Source organism: Sparus aurata, chromosome 1 (assembly GCF_900880675.1).
Source record: "Sparus aurata chromosome 1, fSpaAur1.1, whole genome shotgun sequence".
NCBI classification, from domain to species: domain Eukaryota; kingdom Metazoa; phylum Chordata; class Actinopteri; order Spariformes; family Sparidae; genus Sparus; species Sparus aurata.
In genome coordinates this window covers 11,562,788-11,579,869 of record NC_044187.1, presented here as the reverse complement: position 1 = coordinate 11,579,869, position 17,082 = coordinate 11,562,788, and the positions used below count along the sequence as shown (strand labels likewise).

The 17,082-nt window shown below is 41.9% G+C and overlaps 1 protein-coding gene across 2 annotated transcripts in view; it reads right to left on the bottom strand.

Moving 5' to 3' along the window:
* LOC115579011 (voltage-dependent T-type calcium channel subunit alpha-1I-like) overlaps positions 1-17,082 on the bottom strand; it is a 49,033-nt gene that overhangs the window by 17,401 nt on the left and 14,550 nt on the right. For both annotated transcript variants that reach the window (XM_030412464.1, XM_030412458.1), the window contains exons 7-19: positions 15,788-16,100; positions 15,590-15,682; positions 14,882-15,461; positions 12,673-13,049; positions 8,847-8,998; positions 6,823-7,008; positions 6,419-6,536; positions 5,749-5,904; positions 4,864-4,951; positions 3,594-3,784; positions 2,100-2,399; positions 1,529-1,629; positions 1,131-1,254 (exon numbers count right to left, since the gene is read on the bottom strand). In XM_030412464.1, coding sequence (XP_030268324.1) covers positions 1,131-1,254; positions 1,529-1,629; positions 2,100-2,399; positions 3,594-3,784; positions 4,864-4,951; positions 5,749-5,904; positions 6,419-6,536; positions 6,823-7,008; positions 8,847-8,998; positions 12,673-13,049; positions 14,882-15,461; positions 15,590-15,682; positions 15,788-16,100 — 2,779 coding nt within the window. The remainder of the gene's footprint in view (positions 1-1,130; positions 1,255-1,528; positions 1,630-2,099; positions 2,400-3,593; positions 3,785-4,863; positions 4,952-5,748; positions 5,905-6,418; positions 6,537-6,822; positions 7,009-8,846; positions 8,999-12,672; positions 13,050-14,881; positions 15,462-15,589; positions 15,683-15,787; positions 16,101-17,082) is intronic.

Below are 17,082 nucleotides of genomic sequence, written 5' to 3'. Positions count from 1 at the left end.
TCGTCAATTTAAGGGTTTCATGTCCCAGTAGCTTCAGCTTTGATTTTGGACTTAAACTAACTGCGCCGTGTTACATAATGAGCTGAAAACAAATCCATTACGGCTGTCATAGAAACATAGTAAAAACATACTGAGAACAGCACGCGTCCTGATAATGACTCCCAAGCCACTCTTACATCAGCAACAAGCAGATGAACAGCTTGTGTCGTGTTATGTGTGTGTGTGAGCGTGTACTTCTATCCGTGTGAGGACTCATATTCAGTTTTGACAGCGAGGACATTTTGGCCAGTCCTCGTTTTATTAAAGGGCTGTTGCAGGCTTAGACTGAATGTTGAGTTAAAGGTTGAAATCAGACGCAGCTTACAGCAGGGCATGTTTTAATTGCAACGCACTGCAACACTGATAAAACAGAAGAGGATAGGCCAGACTAGACAATGAATCTAGCAAAAATACAAACATTAAAGAATGAACTCATCAATAATATAAAAAACGCTGTCATGATCTGCTCACCCCCATGCTGTGAAGTGTTGTAGTACACAAAACATTTATGGAGCTTCACAGCAAAACAGTGTTGCATCATTCTCCTAAACAACTGAAGTAGATGCTGACATGTTTCAAAACGTAGACAAAGAAAAAAAAAACCCTAACAAAACATAAAATGGCTCCATACAACTTGTCGAGCATAATCCGAGTCCCTGGAAGCCCAGAGATCACAAATTGATTGAAACAGACATATATCCTTGTTCAAGACAAAGTCTTCACTGTAGCTGCTCAGATAAAAGAATGAACCCTGTCAGAAGTTGTTTCACGAGCTAGACCGCTCACAGAGGGGGTACGTATATACCGTCTTTTCAAATCAGGTTGGGATCTTAGGGACTTCTGGAGACCTGGATTACCCCATTTCATGTTTATTTCTGGTTGTTTTTTTTGTTTTTTTAATTTTAACAAGTCCCAATCTACTTATCTTGTTTAGGAGAATGAGTTCCTCTGTCCTTCTATCGGCATTTGGGTTAGAAGATAATGATGGAATTTTAATTTCCTGATGAATTCATCCTTAAAGTTTAGGTTAGAGGTTGGGCATGAATTCACTGATGCCTGTGTTTGTGTTTGTGTGTGTATGCGCGTGCTACCATGCTTTTGGCCTCTATGTCCGGTCGCTCCAGTGCAATGGTGATGCAGTTCAGGAAGATGAAGAGGAGGATGACATGATCAAACATCTTGTGACCTATAACCCTCTGACACCACAACCTGAACCTAAACAGAGAAAGAGAAAAGCGGCACCATCAGAAACTCGTCTATTTGTCTTATGATTTGTACTCACACATCACCAGAACCACTGCCTGAGTCATGATAATGTTTATGTTTACACTTGGCTAGATTCAATTGATAAATGTGAAAATTGTGTTACTAAGCCTTCCCCTTATCCTTCAATTTTCACACATGCTGGGTTTTAAGTCATCCAGGCCACTCAGGAGGATATCAGGGGCTCTGTGTGTGTGTGTGTGTGTGTGTGTGTGTGTGTTTTTACCGGTTGTTTGGAGCGAATAGATAGAGAGACCACTCTTCATGCTCCAGGCACCACTGAGGCTCATATGGCTCCAGTATCTTTTTCAGTTTCTTACATAAACTCTGGAAGGACAACAACCACACACACACACACACACACACACACACACACACACACAGACACACTTAAATATATTTACTTTTCGAAAGCCAATAATTAATTTCAATTTTCCATATAATAATGTCCTGCAGTGTTCATGATGTTATCATTTAAATGATTTTTCCTTGGTGGAAAACAGATGACTCATGTTGTTTCAGCATGTACACATACAAATTCACGGCTTTCAAACAATGCTGGGTTTTTCCAACACTCTGCCCATGATTCAAATTCAGCTGATTAAATATTTTCAAAGGTCACCAAAGTTGGAATTTGAGTGCCTCCGCAAGATCATTAGCAGCAGCAGATTTTGCACTTGAACTTAAACAAGTTCTTATATTAACTTGTTTTATCTGAAAAGAGCTGAAGTGAGACATCATCAAAATGCCTCTCTTCTTTTGATTATAACAAGAGCCACTTAAAAAGAGGGCTGCACCTCCTCAATTTCTTCCTCTTCCTGATCGCTGGTATATTGTGTGGTCAGGGGGGCATCGTCGCAGCAGTGGTCAGGGAGGTGAAAAGTGGTGCCGTTGCAGTCGGGCGGGTGGAACATGGGCACCTGCAGGTACTCTGGCTGGTCCAGAGATTGCTCCCTGCTGCTGTGGTTGGAGCTTGAGTGTGTGTCCGACAGCAGGGACTCCATCTCCCCCGACTGGGCTCTCCTGTGCAGGCTGGGGGCTCGGCCCATGCTGGTCCAGCTGGAGCGCCGGCTCTCTGGCCCACTGTCCCACAGAGACTGTGAAGAAAAATGCAAACAACAGTAACATCTGGTTTTATTCTTTTCTCTTTCAAGTGCCTTTCAAGCATCAATTCCTCGCCAATTAAAGGAACGCTTGCATTTTTTGACCAGTAGTGGTGCTGTGGAGCAATGATTGATTGTTTTTTTTGTATTTCATGCTTTAACAGTCTAAATATGAGGACAAACACTAGGGTTGATTCATTGAAATATGATTATAATCTAAATTTAAGACTCCATGTGATCTCATTATTATTTGGGATGCTTATACAAGCACAAATGCTTTGGATCAAAACAAACATGACAAGTAAGCTTTGCAAACTGTGCACAGGAGGAGAGGAGCAGGACATCGATATAAATTAATTTAAGGTGTATGAGAGACACCAGAGTATAATGTGATAAAAGAAAAAGCCTTTTAGGAAGAACACAAATATGTCAGAATAGCAGAATAGCATCAGCCTCCAGTTCTGACAAATCTCTCTGCAAATACATAGAAAACAATGTGCAGTAAAACAGCACTTCGATCAAAAGCACACATGCTACAATGGAAGCAAAAGTAACAGCACCAATTACTATTATCATCTGAAATGCTTTAAAAAGGTCAATAAAGCCTCAGTGGATAACCTTCATCACCAACCACTCAAACATCCACAGCAGGAGTCTTACAAACTGGGAACGTTAGGCTTATCTGTTCCTATGAATCATGGGAGAAAAACCTGATCTTAATGCTAAGTGGGGGAAAAAAAAGTGCTTCTCATTTTGACGAGAATTGTGAAGCTCTGACGAACAACTGCAAAGGACGCCTGCAGATTGCAGAGGGCAGTGATTCAAATGCAGGCTGCATGCTAGAGGTTTTTTTTTTTTTCAATGTTGGACGGAAGCTGAAAGTGATCTCAACCCAATGTGCATAAATTAATTTTCAAAAGAAGAGATCAAATTTCAATGGGTCCAAGGACATTTACACAGTCCGAAATAGATCCAATCCAAAACCCAAACAGCTCCAAGCCGAGAGAGAATACCAACACTGAGAGCAGCGATGGCTGAAAAGAGCAGCAACACACAGTCATATTTCTCTGCACTGCACAGGTAAAGCTCTCTGTCACTCTGTTTGAGTGCCTCTGTAAATCAACTTTACTATTGATAGTTAACGTGACAATCCTCTAGTGTAGGTAAAAGCATGTGTCCAAGTCTCACCGGTGACCTCTGCTCAATGGTGTTGATGTCCATGGAAGCGGCACTCGCCCGGCGGGACTGGCTGGAGTTTATGGTAGGCGTGGCCGCAGTGTGCGTGATGACTGGCAGAGGAGGAGGATGAGGCTGGGGCATGGAGGCTTTTGGATTTAGGAGACCATTGGGGCTCAGCATCATGGCCTGGATCTTGAGCTCTGTGGGACAACGCAGCCAGGATAATTCCAGTTTATAAAAGCTTGGGACTTATTGCAGTTTCAGTCATCATTTGTATCAGTTATGATCAGGGTTGTAGCTACGGTGAAGACAGCGGTCATGTGGATGTTTACATTTTATAAATTAAACGCATAACGATGTTACTTTTCAGCAATGTAAAATCTAAAAACAACTTGATCTATGTTATGTTTCCAACAACGTCCAAAACCAGAGACATTTTCTTACGTATTGCTGGTAAAAATGGGTCTTTTTAGCAATATTTTTCTCTGGCAGAATAAAGAACAATCTTAGAAAATTGCTTTTATAGAGAGATTATTGGACATGCAGCCGTTTTAAACTCATTTACAAAAGTAGAACAAGGTAAAGAATCCAGAGTAATAGAAAATGTTACTTTTGGGTTCCTTCATAATCATCTGAGGGTGTAAGGGGCTGCTGGGACAAGAAAACTACAAATGCTATACAGCTACGTCAAGTCTGTAGTCTGTGCACTGTGATTGGTGTTGAGAGAGTCTGGGTGATAATTTTACAGTTTGCTTTCTCTTCAATCCTGGTTAACCTGACAGTTTGGTTAAAGCTGTATGATCATCTGACTCCTCTTGAGAGATGTCGCTTGATTCACAAATTAAAATGGCAAAGGAGAACTTTGTTATACCATAGTTTTTCTCCTCAAGTGGTAATATTGTTGGCGCCACTGTTTCATAATTCCTCAGAGTCTCAAATAACAACAACACAGGACAAAACGTGATGTTATCCCATCATTTAGTCTTTCATAGAAATGGATCGGCAGTTAACCTTCCTTTTTCCCGCATGTGGCTTTGTGCCCGGCGGCAGACAAAATTGTGTAATTGCCAGTTTAACTTGGTGAATATAATGTTTTTTATTACAGCCCCAATTCCAAAACAGCTGGATCTCTGTGTGAAAAGAAAATAAAACCAATAAGAAGGGTGAACAAATCTAGAACAACAAGACCCAATTTCTAATAAACCAAAATGATCCTTTAAGCTGATTGTAGGTGAGGGTAAATTTCAACGTTCAGTTCTAAGTGGATCCAAGAGTGTACCTGCAGCGTACAGCTCTCTCAACTTCTCCTCATCCTCGTAACAGAGTGATTGTCCCTCTTCATCAGTCTCAGATCTGTTGGCATCACCCTAAAACACACATACACACACGGCGCTGAGATCATAATCTTTATCATCATCACCTTTCTTTTCTCACTGTCTTTTGACTGTTGTAAAAAAGGAAAATATGAGCGAGTCGAGAGGGAATGACTGAGGGACAAAGAGTGGGAGGGAGCCGGGCGGGGCAGAGGGGATCTCCAGTGTTCTCTAGTTGAGTTATGTGCATGGCTTTGGCAGCGATCTCCTGTAGTCACGCCAATAAAGCTTTACTGAATTTAATTAAAATTCACGCCAGAAAGATGGAGGCAGACAGCTTTGGCAAAGGGTATCTGTGTGTGTGTGTGTGTGTGTGTGTGTGTGTGAGAGAGAGAGAGAGAGAGAGAGAGAGAGAGAGAGAGGGAAAGAGAGAGAGCAAGTGCTCTCTGATGCTGTAGATAAAAGATGAAAACTAAACAACAAAAGCTCACCAGCTGTGAATGGCAGGCGATATCAAACACATCCCTACCCCGGAGAGTACTGTCTGTGTGTGTGTGTGTGTGTGTGTGTGTGTGTGTGTGTGTGTGTCAGTGAGAAAGAAGGATAGAGAGAAAGAGAGAAAACAAGATAGGCACAGAGTGAGAGATAGGGGAAGGAGGACAACTGAGAAAGAAAGAGGAAAAAAGAGTGGTGGATAAAGAGCGAGAGGGGAGAAACCACACAGGCAGGATGCTAGAGATTATTCTCTTGTAAGCAGCTTTGGTATCACCAGCACAACAGAGCACAATTAGTCTCGTTCTCTCTGCATCATTCTCTAAGTAGCTCAAATAAAACGGCATCTTTGCCCTTACTTCGGCTTGAAAGCCCTCAACCAAAATGGCTACGAGCAAGTTGAAGAGGACGTAGTTGCCGAAGGTCATGAGGGCTACGAAATAGAGGGCAGCCAGCGGCGTGGTGGAGGCCATCCCGTTATAGAGCACCGCGTTCCAGTCCTCCTGGGTGAGGATCTGTCGAGGTGGCAGAAGTCAAATGTATGTAGGGATCATAAAAATACACCATCAAGCACAACAATGCACCAGCCATGCCTACAAATGCTTGACTACGTTTAGCTGTTGTAAGCATAATAGAAAAGAACAACAAGAGAGGATTCCTCCTTTAATATCTCATTGTCAGTTGAACAGTAATGATGCTCATCAGTGTTAAATGAGCTCCTGTGGAGTGCGTGTTTCATTACTCTTCCTCCCCCTCTGCTTGTGAAGCCTATCTTACAGGCCCACTGGGAGAGTTTTTATATTTTGTTGAAAAGTCGAGCGTGAGCGCTCCCAAATTGGAGCAAATAGAATAACGGGGAAGATCATCAAAGCTGCTATTGGCGACAGAAACAGCTGCTGCCTGATTTTCGTCCCAATTAATTTTAAAATTACATTACATCGATGGGGAAATTCCTCTAAATCGAATGTGTGTGCTCATACACATCTGCATGTTTGTGCGAGAGAGAGTGCATGTTTGTGTCCCTCCAACCTGAAACACAGTGACAGTTGCCCAGAGCAGAGAGTCGAAGTTTTTCCTGTCAGGTAAAGTGTCTCCACTGTCGATTCGCAAACCGAATTTACAGCCAAACAGATGCATCCCCAAGATACTGCAACACACAAACAAACACATGAGAAAATACATTACTTTCATTACATGGTAATTTAATTTGGACACCGTGCAACAAGATGCAGTTATGCTGCCTGCGTGAATAATTGTGTTTGTGTGAAAGGTGATGATACATGTGGTAATATGTCCTGTAACCGAGTGAGAATAAGGTCAGTAGTAATGATTATGATTTTGTGAGGTATCATCAGTATTATTAAAGCTTGGAAAACAGTTTGACTTGTGAGTCTTGGCCTGCAGCATCACCTTTGGAGAAAGAAAGACTGTACCTAAATATGAATATAAAGAGCATCAGCAACATGCTGAACGTAGCCACATTGTCCATGGTCTTCATCAGCACCACCAGCTGCCTCCTCAGGGCCGGGAGAAACCGGACCAGCTTCAAAACTCTCAGCAGACGGAAGGTACGCAGCACCGACAAGCCTCCCTCTGCCTCACCCACAATCTCCCACACACTGAAGCACACACAGATGACAAGAAGATCAAGAACATGAAGTTAAATTCACATTAAATTCAAAGGAATCGATATGTGCTTAACCTCAGCTCTAACGCTTTTGAAGTCAGCATTAGTCTCACCCACAAAAGCCTCCCCTCCAGGTAGGGAAAGTGCTAAATCACTTTTCGAGTTACATGTATGGCAACTGAAAAGAGGAAAATGGGGCAATGGTGTTTACAGCTTTTCAGGCCAATAAAGAAGGTGTGAGCAGTGTGCACAGCACAGTAAACAAGCAAAGCCTTCAAGCACAGATACATAATTCAGCTTGTAGTACTACATAATGGAGTGAATACAGGGCCCCTGGACTGAGAGTGCAACCACGTGGCTTCACTGCCAGCACCAACATCACTGTGACAGTTTGAGAGATGGAACTGCAAGTAACTGACAAGACGAATGTCTAATAGGGATGTCATGATTCATATTGACTTCAAGATGGAGAGGTCACCATTCCAATAGATGTAAAAAAGAAAAAATCAGCACTGACGGCTATGCCACTATTAGACCGTTGCTAATGGATTGGAATAATCAACAGATCTTTGGTTTTATGCCGTGACAACTGTCATTTACATCTTCAAATCATTCGTTAAGAAGATAGGGGTGTATTCATAACTGCCAATAGTGCTGATTTCTGGGGGATTCTCCTCATTTTTAACACTCGCTGTGCTCCTGATTGGTAACCTCTCCTGTTGATCTCCCAATTTCACCGGGAGGTAAATCAAATATGTCTCTCTGACTTTCTGTCTGCGATATGTGTCGTGGTACATGGCAACCGAGACAGAAGTGGGCATGCGCAAATGAAATGACCCTGTCTCCAGCGCTTTGAAAATGAAGGAAACAGGTCCCAAGATGAGGAAATACACTTTCCAATTCGGCTCCATTCGGTGCAAGACCTTCCCCTTTAGGGATGTCAATTAAATGTTGACTTCTGATAACTTTTTACTTTGAACTAATCAAAAGTAATTCTACTTCCTTGTACTGATTCTATAGACAAGAGAGTGGGTCACACCCCTTGTGGTGAGGAGACAAATAAGTTTTACATCCTGTTTGAAATTGTGCCATGAAGTACACACATGATAATCAGGATCAAAAATGTATTTGTCTCCACCTCTTCACCACTCTACATATTTTTCACCAACATATGGTCCCAAGGGTGAAACAGGAAGGTGTGTGACCTCACCTCTCAAGTAATCTGTGGTGCAGGGTTACATGGAGGCCCTGAGGAGAGGCCATTTACAGATACCGTAGAAAATCTCCCTTTTTCTCACAACCTGTGCCAATGTTGGCAGGTATGAGTTTTGCAACAACAGCTTGACTTCATATTAGTGTCTTTTGTGATATTAATGATAGGCAGGTTCAAATAATATTCAACAAAAATAAACATTTCAGACGTCATCGAACATTTTAACAATAAACAAAAAAAGATGGCGAATCAGTTTGCGGCAAAGTTCGGTCCCTGAAATCTGACCTAAGAAAACCATCTTCCCCAACAAATCAATAAAGGATCTCTGAGAGCGCAAACAAACCCAACATTTCTGACACTGTTGGGGTTTCCCTTCGGTACCTGTCAGTTGATCATCATCTTGCACTCAGGATAAGTTTGCTGTTTCGTGTTTGGTTTTCTTTGCGCAAGTAGCCACAGGTGGAACACCGAGCCTGCTCTTGATTTCAATTAATGAATTTAAAAGCTTATTTTGATCAATTATCAACTTATACTCGAAATCATGACAACCCCTAATATCTAATAAGAATACCAATTATGTGGAAAGCTTACAGACAGAGACCCCACCAGAGCCCCACCTGATGATGACGATGATGCTGTCGAAGCCGTTGTAGGGGTTCTTGATGTAGCCGAAGAGCCCGAGCGCCAGCATCTTCAGCACCATCTCCAGACTGAACAGACTCGTGAACACCATGTTACTGATCTCCAAAATATCTGTCAGCTCCTGCGGCTGGAGAGATGCAGCGTTTTTGGAGAGAAAAGGGAGAGAGATTGATGTACTGATTTTGGACAGGCACACAGAAATATGAACAAACAAACAGAGACAGACAGACTGGCAGTGAGGAGCACAGTTGAGTCAACATGTTGGGAATTTCTAAGATGCAAGTCAAGGCTACAGAGTGAGCTTATACAGCTAAAGTCTGAGATATGGAAAGAGAAGCTGCCCTAGGATGTGAATGCAGGTGTATTTTTACCGGTAATTCCTTGGAGTAGAATGACTGAGTGCACTTTTATTATTAATACTATTGATATTACTTAAAGCAGAAGTTCTCCAACTGTGGTGCAAGTCCACAGAGGAATGCACATGACTGGAAGGAAAAGATTTGAAGTTTAGTTAATCGGATTCATATCAAACAAGAGTTTTCTCACGTTAGCAAGGTTATCAAGGCTGAGTCAGACTGAGAAACACTTAAGAGTACAAGATGGCAAGAGATTTGATGAGGTCAAAAGAAGGGCTGTGGTGCTCAATAAGAATTTTGCTCATTTTTCATTTGCAATTCAAGATAATGATATTTATATAAAATAGTATTGTTAGCAATTTTCCGATTTGGTTTTAAATGAAATATGCTTATGGGATAGCAGGGGGTGTGAAATGAGTTCTTAATTTAAATGGAGCATGACAAAAAATGTTGAAGAGCCACTATGTGAAAGTCCAGGGCTGATTTTAAGATTATCAACACACCTTAACAACAAGTCGTCTATTGAACCTTATCTAAAGGCTTATATATCCCTGCCACATTACTGCTCAAGAGTTTGGATCACCTGTTATATTGATTTTTTTTTTTTACTTTTTTCCTTCCTTAAAAACAGTAGAATTCAGACACCAAAAGTTTTTGCCCCAAAAGAATAATAGTTTAATGGTTAAGAACTTCCATTTAGTCGATGTCCCCATACTGTCACAGGACGTACTGTAGGAGAGAAAAAACTGTTGGAAAACATTTTTGACCCACAATACAATTTGTTTTCCAGTCCAAACCAGAGTGACACCGAGATCCAAAAGAGGCTGAAGGTATGTCGATTGCTGCTCAGTGGCATATACCGATCCCCAGACTGGCATACAGACTCTCGGAGTGGTATGCTGCTATTATGCTGCTGTTATTCCACCAACACTAGTGAACATGATACATAATATGCCACAATGGTTTATGTCCTGCGAAGTAGATTTTATATGAAGTAATGTATTATTGTGTTCTCCTAATAATGAAAACCTGTAACTAAGTATTGTTTTGTTGGTTGGCTCAAAGTTTCTGCTATCGATTAGTCAGACTGGCTACGGTGGCTGGGCTAACATTAGCCATATTAGCTAAGGCTAGCTCTTTCTATTACTTTACTATCATATCGCAAGAGTTCCACGTGTAATTACTGTCTATATGCTTACATCCCAACAACATACATATATTCCTTTACTTACGGTAATGTGTTAAGTTAGCATTGTCAATAAGGATTTTATATATATATATATATATATATATATATATATATATACATATATATATATATATATACATTTACGGCAGTACTTGTCGTCAAACCAGCCCAGCGGCATCATATTTGCATTTTCATCAGGGAGCGGTACCCATCCAACAGTCTCTCAGTGCCATAACAATCTCAAGCAGCACATACCGTCATGTGTCAGTGGAATAACAGCAGCATAATAGCAGCATACCACTCCGAGAATCTTTATACCAGTCTGGGGATCGGTATATACCACTCCGAGAATCTTTATACCACTCCGATAATCTTAATACCAGTCTGGGGATCGGTATATACCACTCCGAGAATCTTTATACCACTCCGATAATCTTAATACCAGTCTGGGGATCAGTATATACCACTCCGAGAATCTTTGTACCACTCCGAGAATCTTTATACCAGTCTGGGGATCGGTATATGCCGCTGAGCAGCAATCGACATACCTTCAGCCACTTTTGGATCTCGGCGCTACTGCCAGACCAGCTTAAAGGTCCAATTTGGAGGATAGTTGACTGCTGAGTCTCACTCCCAGCTTGTTAAATACTCAGGCTGGCCACCAACCCAAAGTGCCAGCGTTTGACAAGTTGGGAACGACACTAAACAATCAACTATCTCACAAATGGGACCTTTAAGCGACCATAGATCATTATTAATCCACAACAGTGCAACTGAGCACTAAATATCTTGTGGGCCCTCTGCAGTCTTCCCAGCGGTCAGATTGAGCTGGTTTCAACTGTGATTAGTCAGTCCATAGTATGCTGATATTTCTATTTTTAAGTTTTAAGAATAGCTTTGATAAATCAACAGGCCTGTTAATTACAGCTCATTAGAGGCATTATTGTGCACTGGACACTGAAACAGGAAACTGTTCCTATTTAAATCTGCAGAATGTAATGCTCAGCTTCCAATTTCTTCTCCTCTTATATAACGTCTGAACTGTTCACCCTTTCAACTGTCAGTCTGGTTTGATAATGGCAAAATATATCATTCCCCATGGACACAACATAATTATTTTTTCTGCAAACCCTTCATATAAAACAGGTTTTTGTAAAGATAACTCAATAAGTCCTATAACGCGATACACCCTGAAACAATACGGAACAGTCCTCTCTGCCACCTAATTGTACTGAATCAAGCTTCTGTAGCAGGCGCTTCCAAACTTAATAAAAAAAATAATGTATGGTATTAAAAACACAGAAGGAGCTATGACATGGCTTTTGGAGACGTTCCTACATTGCAGGGAATACAAACATTGTGCTTTATTTTTCCTGGCTCATCAAACCAATAAAGCAGAGTAAACAAGTTACTGTGTCTCTGAGCATGCTCAGTTATATCAGCATGACACAGAGCTATTCTCCAGAGACAAAAAAAACAAACAAGTCTCTGAGGTTTTGAAACTGAACGGCACTGGTCACGTTCACGGCCACGAGTGTTGCCCACTGAAACTGGATGGCTCTTTACTTGCACTAAGTAGTTTTTAGATGACAATAGAAAGAAAAAAAAGGCTTTGAATCAGGCTTAAAATCAGGCTTTGTGAACATACTATATATTCATTCATACATTTTCATTGTTGGTTTGGTCTCTTCAGAAAGTTTCTTGATGATAAAAAAGCATAAAATAGTGCTGGCTTTGTCCTTATATATATGTCATTCAAGACGTTAAGGCCATCCAGATCCGTCACATTGTTCAGGAAATGGGCCATATGCAATCTTCCCCCGACTCTCACAGTCTATCCCTGCTTTTCAGCCAATCACACTGTCAGATCTGTCCTCCTCCTCCACCAACTCCTCCATTCGCTATCACTCACTTCTCTCTGCCCTGCTCCCTGCTGCTGCTCATTCTCTCTCTCTCTCCTGTCCCAGGGTCACGCTTTAATTAACACTTCAGGTCTTATGAGTTTCTCCATCTCCTGATACATGCGTGCACACACCCACACGCAGTCTCACACACACACACACACACACACACATCCTGATCCCATATGCTTGGTGCTGTAAGTGTTGATTGGGGGGTAAGTTCATTGACTCCACCACACACAGTGATTAACACATCCATTTTCAATCAAACTGTAGTCACATACAATCTGCAAGAGGCCCGCCGCATAGCAATGCACGCACACACACAAACGCGTCGCCTCTCGCACTTACATACCTGTTCGTGATACTCTATGCCCATTGACATTGTGTTAATAAGGATGGCAATCATGATCCCTCTGTTGAAGTATCTGCTGCCAACAATGAGGTCCAGTTTAGTTCGGAGTCCCGCCCAGCAACGCTCCCACAGCCTTTTCTTTGGCTCAGACACCTGTGCATCACCACTTAAGGGGCTGCTACAATCGCATGGGCTGTTACTATGACACGGGCTGTTGCCATGGCATGAGTTGCTGTACCCATGACGCTGGTCGTCGGTCTGCTCATTAACAATTTCGGTGTCACTAAGTTGGTTGTAGTAGATGCAGTAGGGGCATACTGAGGGGTCTCCTGGGACTTCGCCTGGCAGCGTGATCGCAGGATGCCCAGCGCACCCACCTGCACAGAGAGAGGGAGGAGGTGATATAGACACACAGAAATCCTACATGGACATAGTAAACAGCTGAGTCTGTATGTTGCACAGTCTGTCATTCAATATATCATCTGCTCGGTAAAGGACAGAACCTTCATTTCATTTCTGGGAGACAAAAATTCAATAACATGGAAGCTACTGTGCGGTTGGGATGCTTTTGTGCAGAGGGGGAGTTCTTTTATTAGAACAGTGATGTGTCTATCTCTATGTGTGTGTGTGTGTGTGTGTGTGTGTATTGGGGGAAGGGGCACGGAGCAAAGTGGGAGTAAGATTTCAGCGGAATTCATTAGCAAGCAGCTCCGGAGGAATGCTCCAATGACATAACAACAAACACTAATTGAGCACGAGCAGTTCACTTGTCATCACACTTACGACAAATTTATCTTTCACTGGAGAATGATACAGTAAATGCAATATAGTCGCTCTCTGGTGTGTGTCTATAGATAATGTGGGCTGCAAGGAAACTTTGCTGAAAATGGCTCTGCGCCACATACACAGAAAAATACACTTATCCAGAGCTAAGATTTTCAGAGTTTCTGGTCCAGAATCCCTTGTGCATTTAACAACATAGTGAATCATTTCTAGTCATTTTTGTGTTTTAATGTGTCTCGGCTACAATTAGAATTTATAACAGAATTGTATTAAAATTTGACAAGTCATCTCTCTGTTGCTCAAGCAATTTTACACATCAAGGTCAGTTTACCCATAATGGGGAACACTTTGCAGGCTGTGAAAACAGTTGTATGTCCTCTGAGACTGGAGGATCTTTGTAAAGTCTGAGAAAACAGCCCCAGATCATGTCATATGGGTTATTTCTGATGAGGCAGCACATGTTTAATTACCAGATAGGAGTCTGGGGTTTGCAGGTGTTACAGAGGATTCAAAGTCAAGATGCCAGTCAATTGATTTTAACCACCCATTTTTAAGTTTCTCTGAAGTCAGTTTTTAGAGAAGTCCAATTTTATGAAGTACCCCTTTAAACCCTTGACATTTGGGAAATCAACACCTTGAAATCCTGAAGGACCCATGTAGGAGCCAATTCTGACAGTTCTTCAGCTAAAAACAGGTGTTTAATTTATCTAGAGAAACTTGAAATAGTCTCTGACGAGACAAGCTGCTGTTCAATTTTTAAAAAACGTGTTTTTATGATGCTTTGAGGAACTCCCCATGTGGCAACTGCGCCCACTGCTATAAATGTGTGTTTGCCTTTTTATGCTTCATACATCACATCCCTTATTCTCCATCTTTGCGGTTCACAAATGCCATGGGACTATAAAACCCAGAGTGTGATCTTATGTAAGAGACAGATGTGTTGCCTTGAGGCTGATTGCCTGAATGTACAAACAAACCACAGTGTTCGGTTTTTCCTTTAGGTCTGATCAAGGTCTATGACCAAAAGCTTGACAATGTACTGAAATAATTGTGTGCACTCCAGTATATGGAGGCTTTTCTTCTTTGTTCTAATGCTTGGAGCGCATAAAAACAAAATTCAATTCACCTCCACCGTGTCAGGAGGCAGAAGTCTGTGATGTGCTTGTCTAAATGGAACAAAGGTTGAGTAGGAGAATATATGTTCTTTTGTAATTTGGGTGATTATTTCTTTAAAGAAAGAATTGAAAGAGATAAAGCAGAGTTTCTTCATTACTCTCACAAACACACACTTTTTGTTGCTGAAATACAGGGAGCTCAAAGCCAAAGACCTCCAAATAAAAACCTCCACCCCTGTAAGGCCCAGGGTGACAAACTGTGACCTTGGCAGTGCTCACACTCACAAACATATACACCTCTTCATTCTCACCATGCTCCACCACTAGCTGTGGCAGTCTGCTGATAGTCTCTGTGGCAACCGGCTTTTTTGGGTCCTGGCCCTTTTCATCCAGGTGACTTAAGAGGGGCACGATAAAGGGATAATTAAAACCATTCCCTCCATTACTGACAGCAGGCTCAGCCTGAAGTTGCTGATGCTGGTGATGATGCTGGTGATGACGATGATAAAGCTGATGAAGGTGTGACAGGTCATTGGGGACGTGGCCTGAGTGCCGGTGGGCAAGTCCGTTCATTTCTCCGACTCCGGCCCCTCTGGCAGCTCCACCGCTCCTGTCTTTCTGGCACATGCACACGCAGTGAAAGTGTGTGTGTGTCTGAGCGTAGAAGCGGGACAGTCGTCGACATGCCTTGCGACCCAGGTGCGCCAGGTAGCGGATGATCTCCTCGTAGCAGCTTCCTGGTTGGCTGTCGCTGGCCAGCGTGGAAGCTGATTGGTGGAGCTGCCGGGCGCGCTGCTCCGATTTCATTAAGGCGTGTTCTCTTTGCTTCGTTTCAGAAAACTGGGTTGCTATGACTACCAGGCACAGGTTGATCATGAAGAAGGAGCCCACCTGATTATGACAGCACAAACATTGCACATTGTTGTAACACACAGTAATTGACATTTCATCCAGCTGCTATGAAAGTGTCTGTGTGTGTGTGTGTGTGTGTGTGTGTGTGTGTGTGTGTGTGTACTCACTATAATGAGGAAGATGAAGTAGATGAAGTTGTAGAAAGAATGTGCATCCATTACGTAGTACATGATGTCTACCCAGCCCTCTAGAGTAATCACCTGTATGAAAGCACAGACCCAGAGGAGTCACAGTTTAGCTTGCTGTGTTCATATCATTCACTGATAAAAGGTATATTCCTGCCTATAAATCATATAAAAATGTACCTGAAAAATGGCGATCCATGCATATCCAATGTTATCAAAGTTAATAGCTCCCTTGTGTGGGTTTACTTCACCAGCCCGACACTCATTGTAAAACTGGTACCAGTTTACACATGGCAACGGTTCATCTGCTCTTGCTCCCATCTCTGAATTGGCCTCCTCAGCATCCAGGAAGCAGGACGTCCCGGCTACACGGCGACGAGGCACATCAGAGCACCGGAGCATCCCGTTTTCTCTCTCCGTTGAACAGATAAAGGGGTGGTCATCAGTGCCGTCTGGGCGATAGTAGCCACTCAGGAAGGAAATGTTATATCTCCTGGAGAGGAAGGAGGTGGATAAAACCTCATTCAATTTAAAGTATCTTTTTTAAATGTATAAATGACTAATATGCAGTAATTAAACTCTAAAAATTCTAACAAATCCCGGGAAAAGATCAAAGGCAACAGTGCGTTTCAACTTCTTTTTCCTGTCTGTGACACTCAGCCAGGAGCCATTCAGTACTTACAAAGAGTAAATCTCCAAAAACAAGCCACACAAATATGAATATAACTATATATTTTTTAAAGAGCCGGACAGTGTAGTTTTTTTGCAGTTGTTACATAGACAGGAGTAAATATTGCATTTGTTGGGGACCATTTTCAGTCACGGATTAATAGACATTTGGTGTGCTAGTGGGTACTTTACAACAAAAGGTCCATGTTTGTGAGAATAAACTACAGTACCAATGTTTATTTAAGTGAAAGGAACATCTCACCCAATTCAAGATACTTGTGAGTCAAACCAGTTCATTGGTTCTGGTCCTTTAATGGGATTTGCTGTTAAATAAGAAAATATATAATTTCACTAGCCTAATGCTTTAAATTGCCCCCACAAAGGGGCTTAAAATACAAACAGTAATTTTCTACGATTTCAGGTAAACATCGGGCAATTTATATATTGACCTTTTGTTTCTACAAAAGGTCTTTTTTCTTGAAAAAACACAAAGACTTTGTGAAATACACAAGGGTGCAAAAAGAGGAAATGAGGAAACAGAGAAATACAGATGAAGGGAAAAGAAGAAAAGATTGAGGGTGGGTGCAGAGGAGAGATAAGCAATCAATCATCTATGGTGTAGAGAGAGGTCACAGAGGAGCGGTGCTCCCTCACTTCTGATTAGGAAAGGTCATTTTGTTGTTTATGAAGCAGAAGAAAAGTCCAAATAGCTAACTGAAAACAAAATAAAGAGAAGGATTAGTTAGCTAATGTGACCACATGGGATTTAGGCAATAGCCAATAACATTATGATATTGAATTCCTGA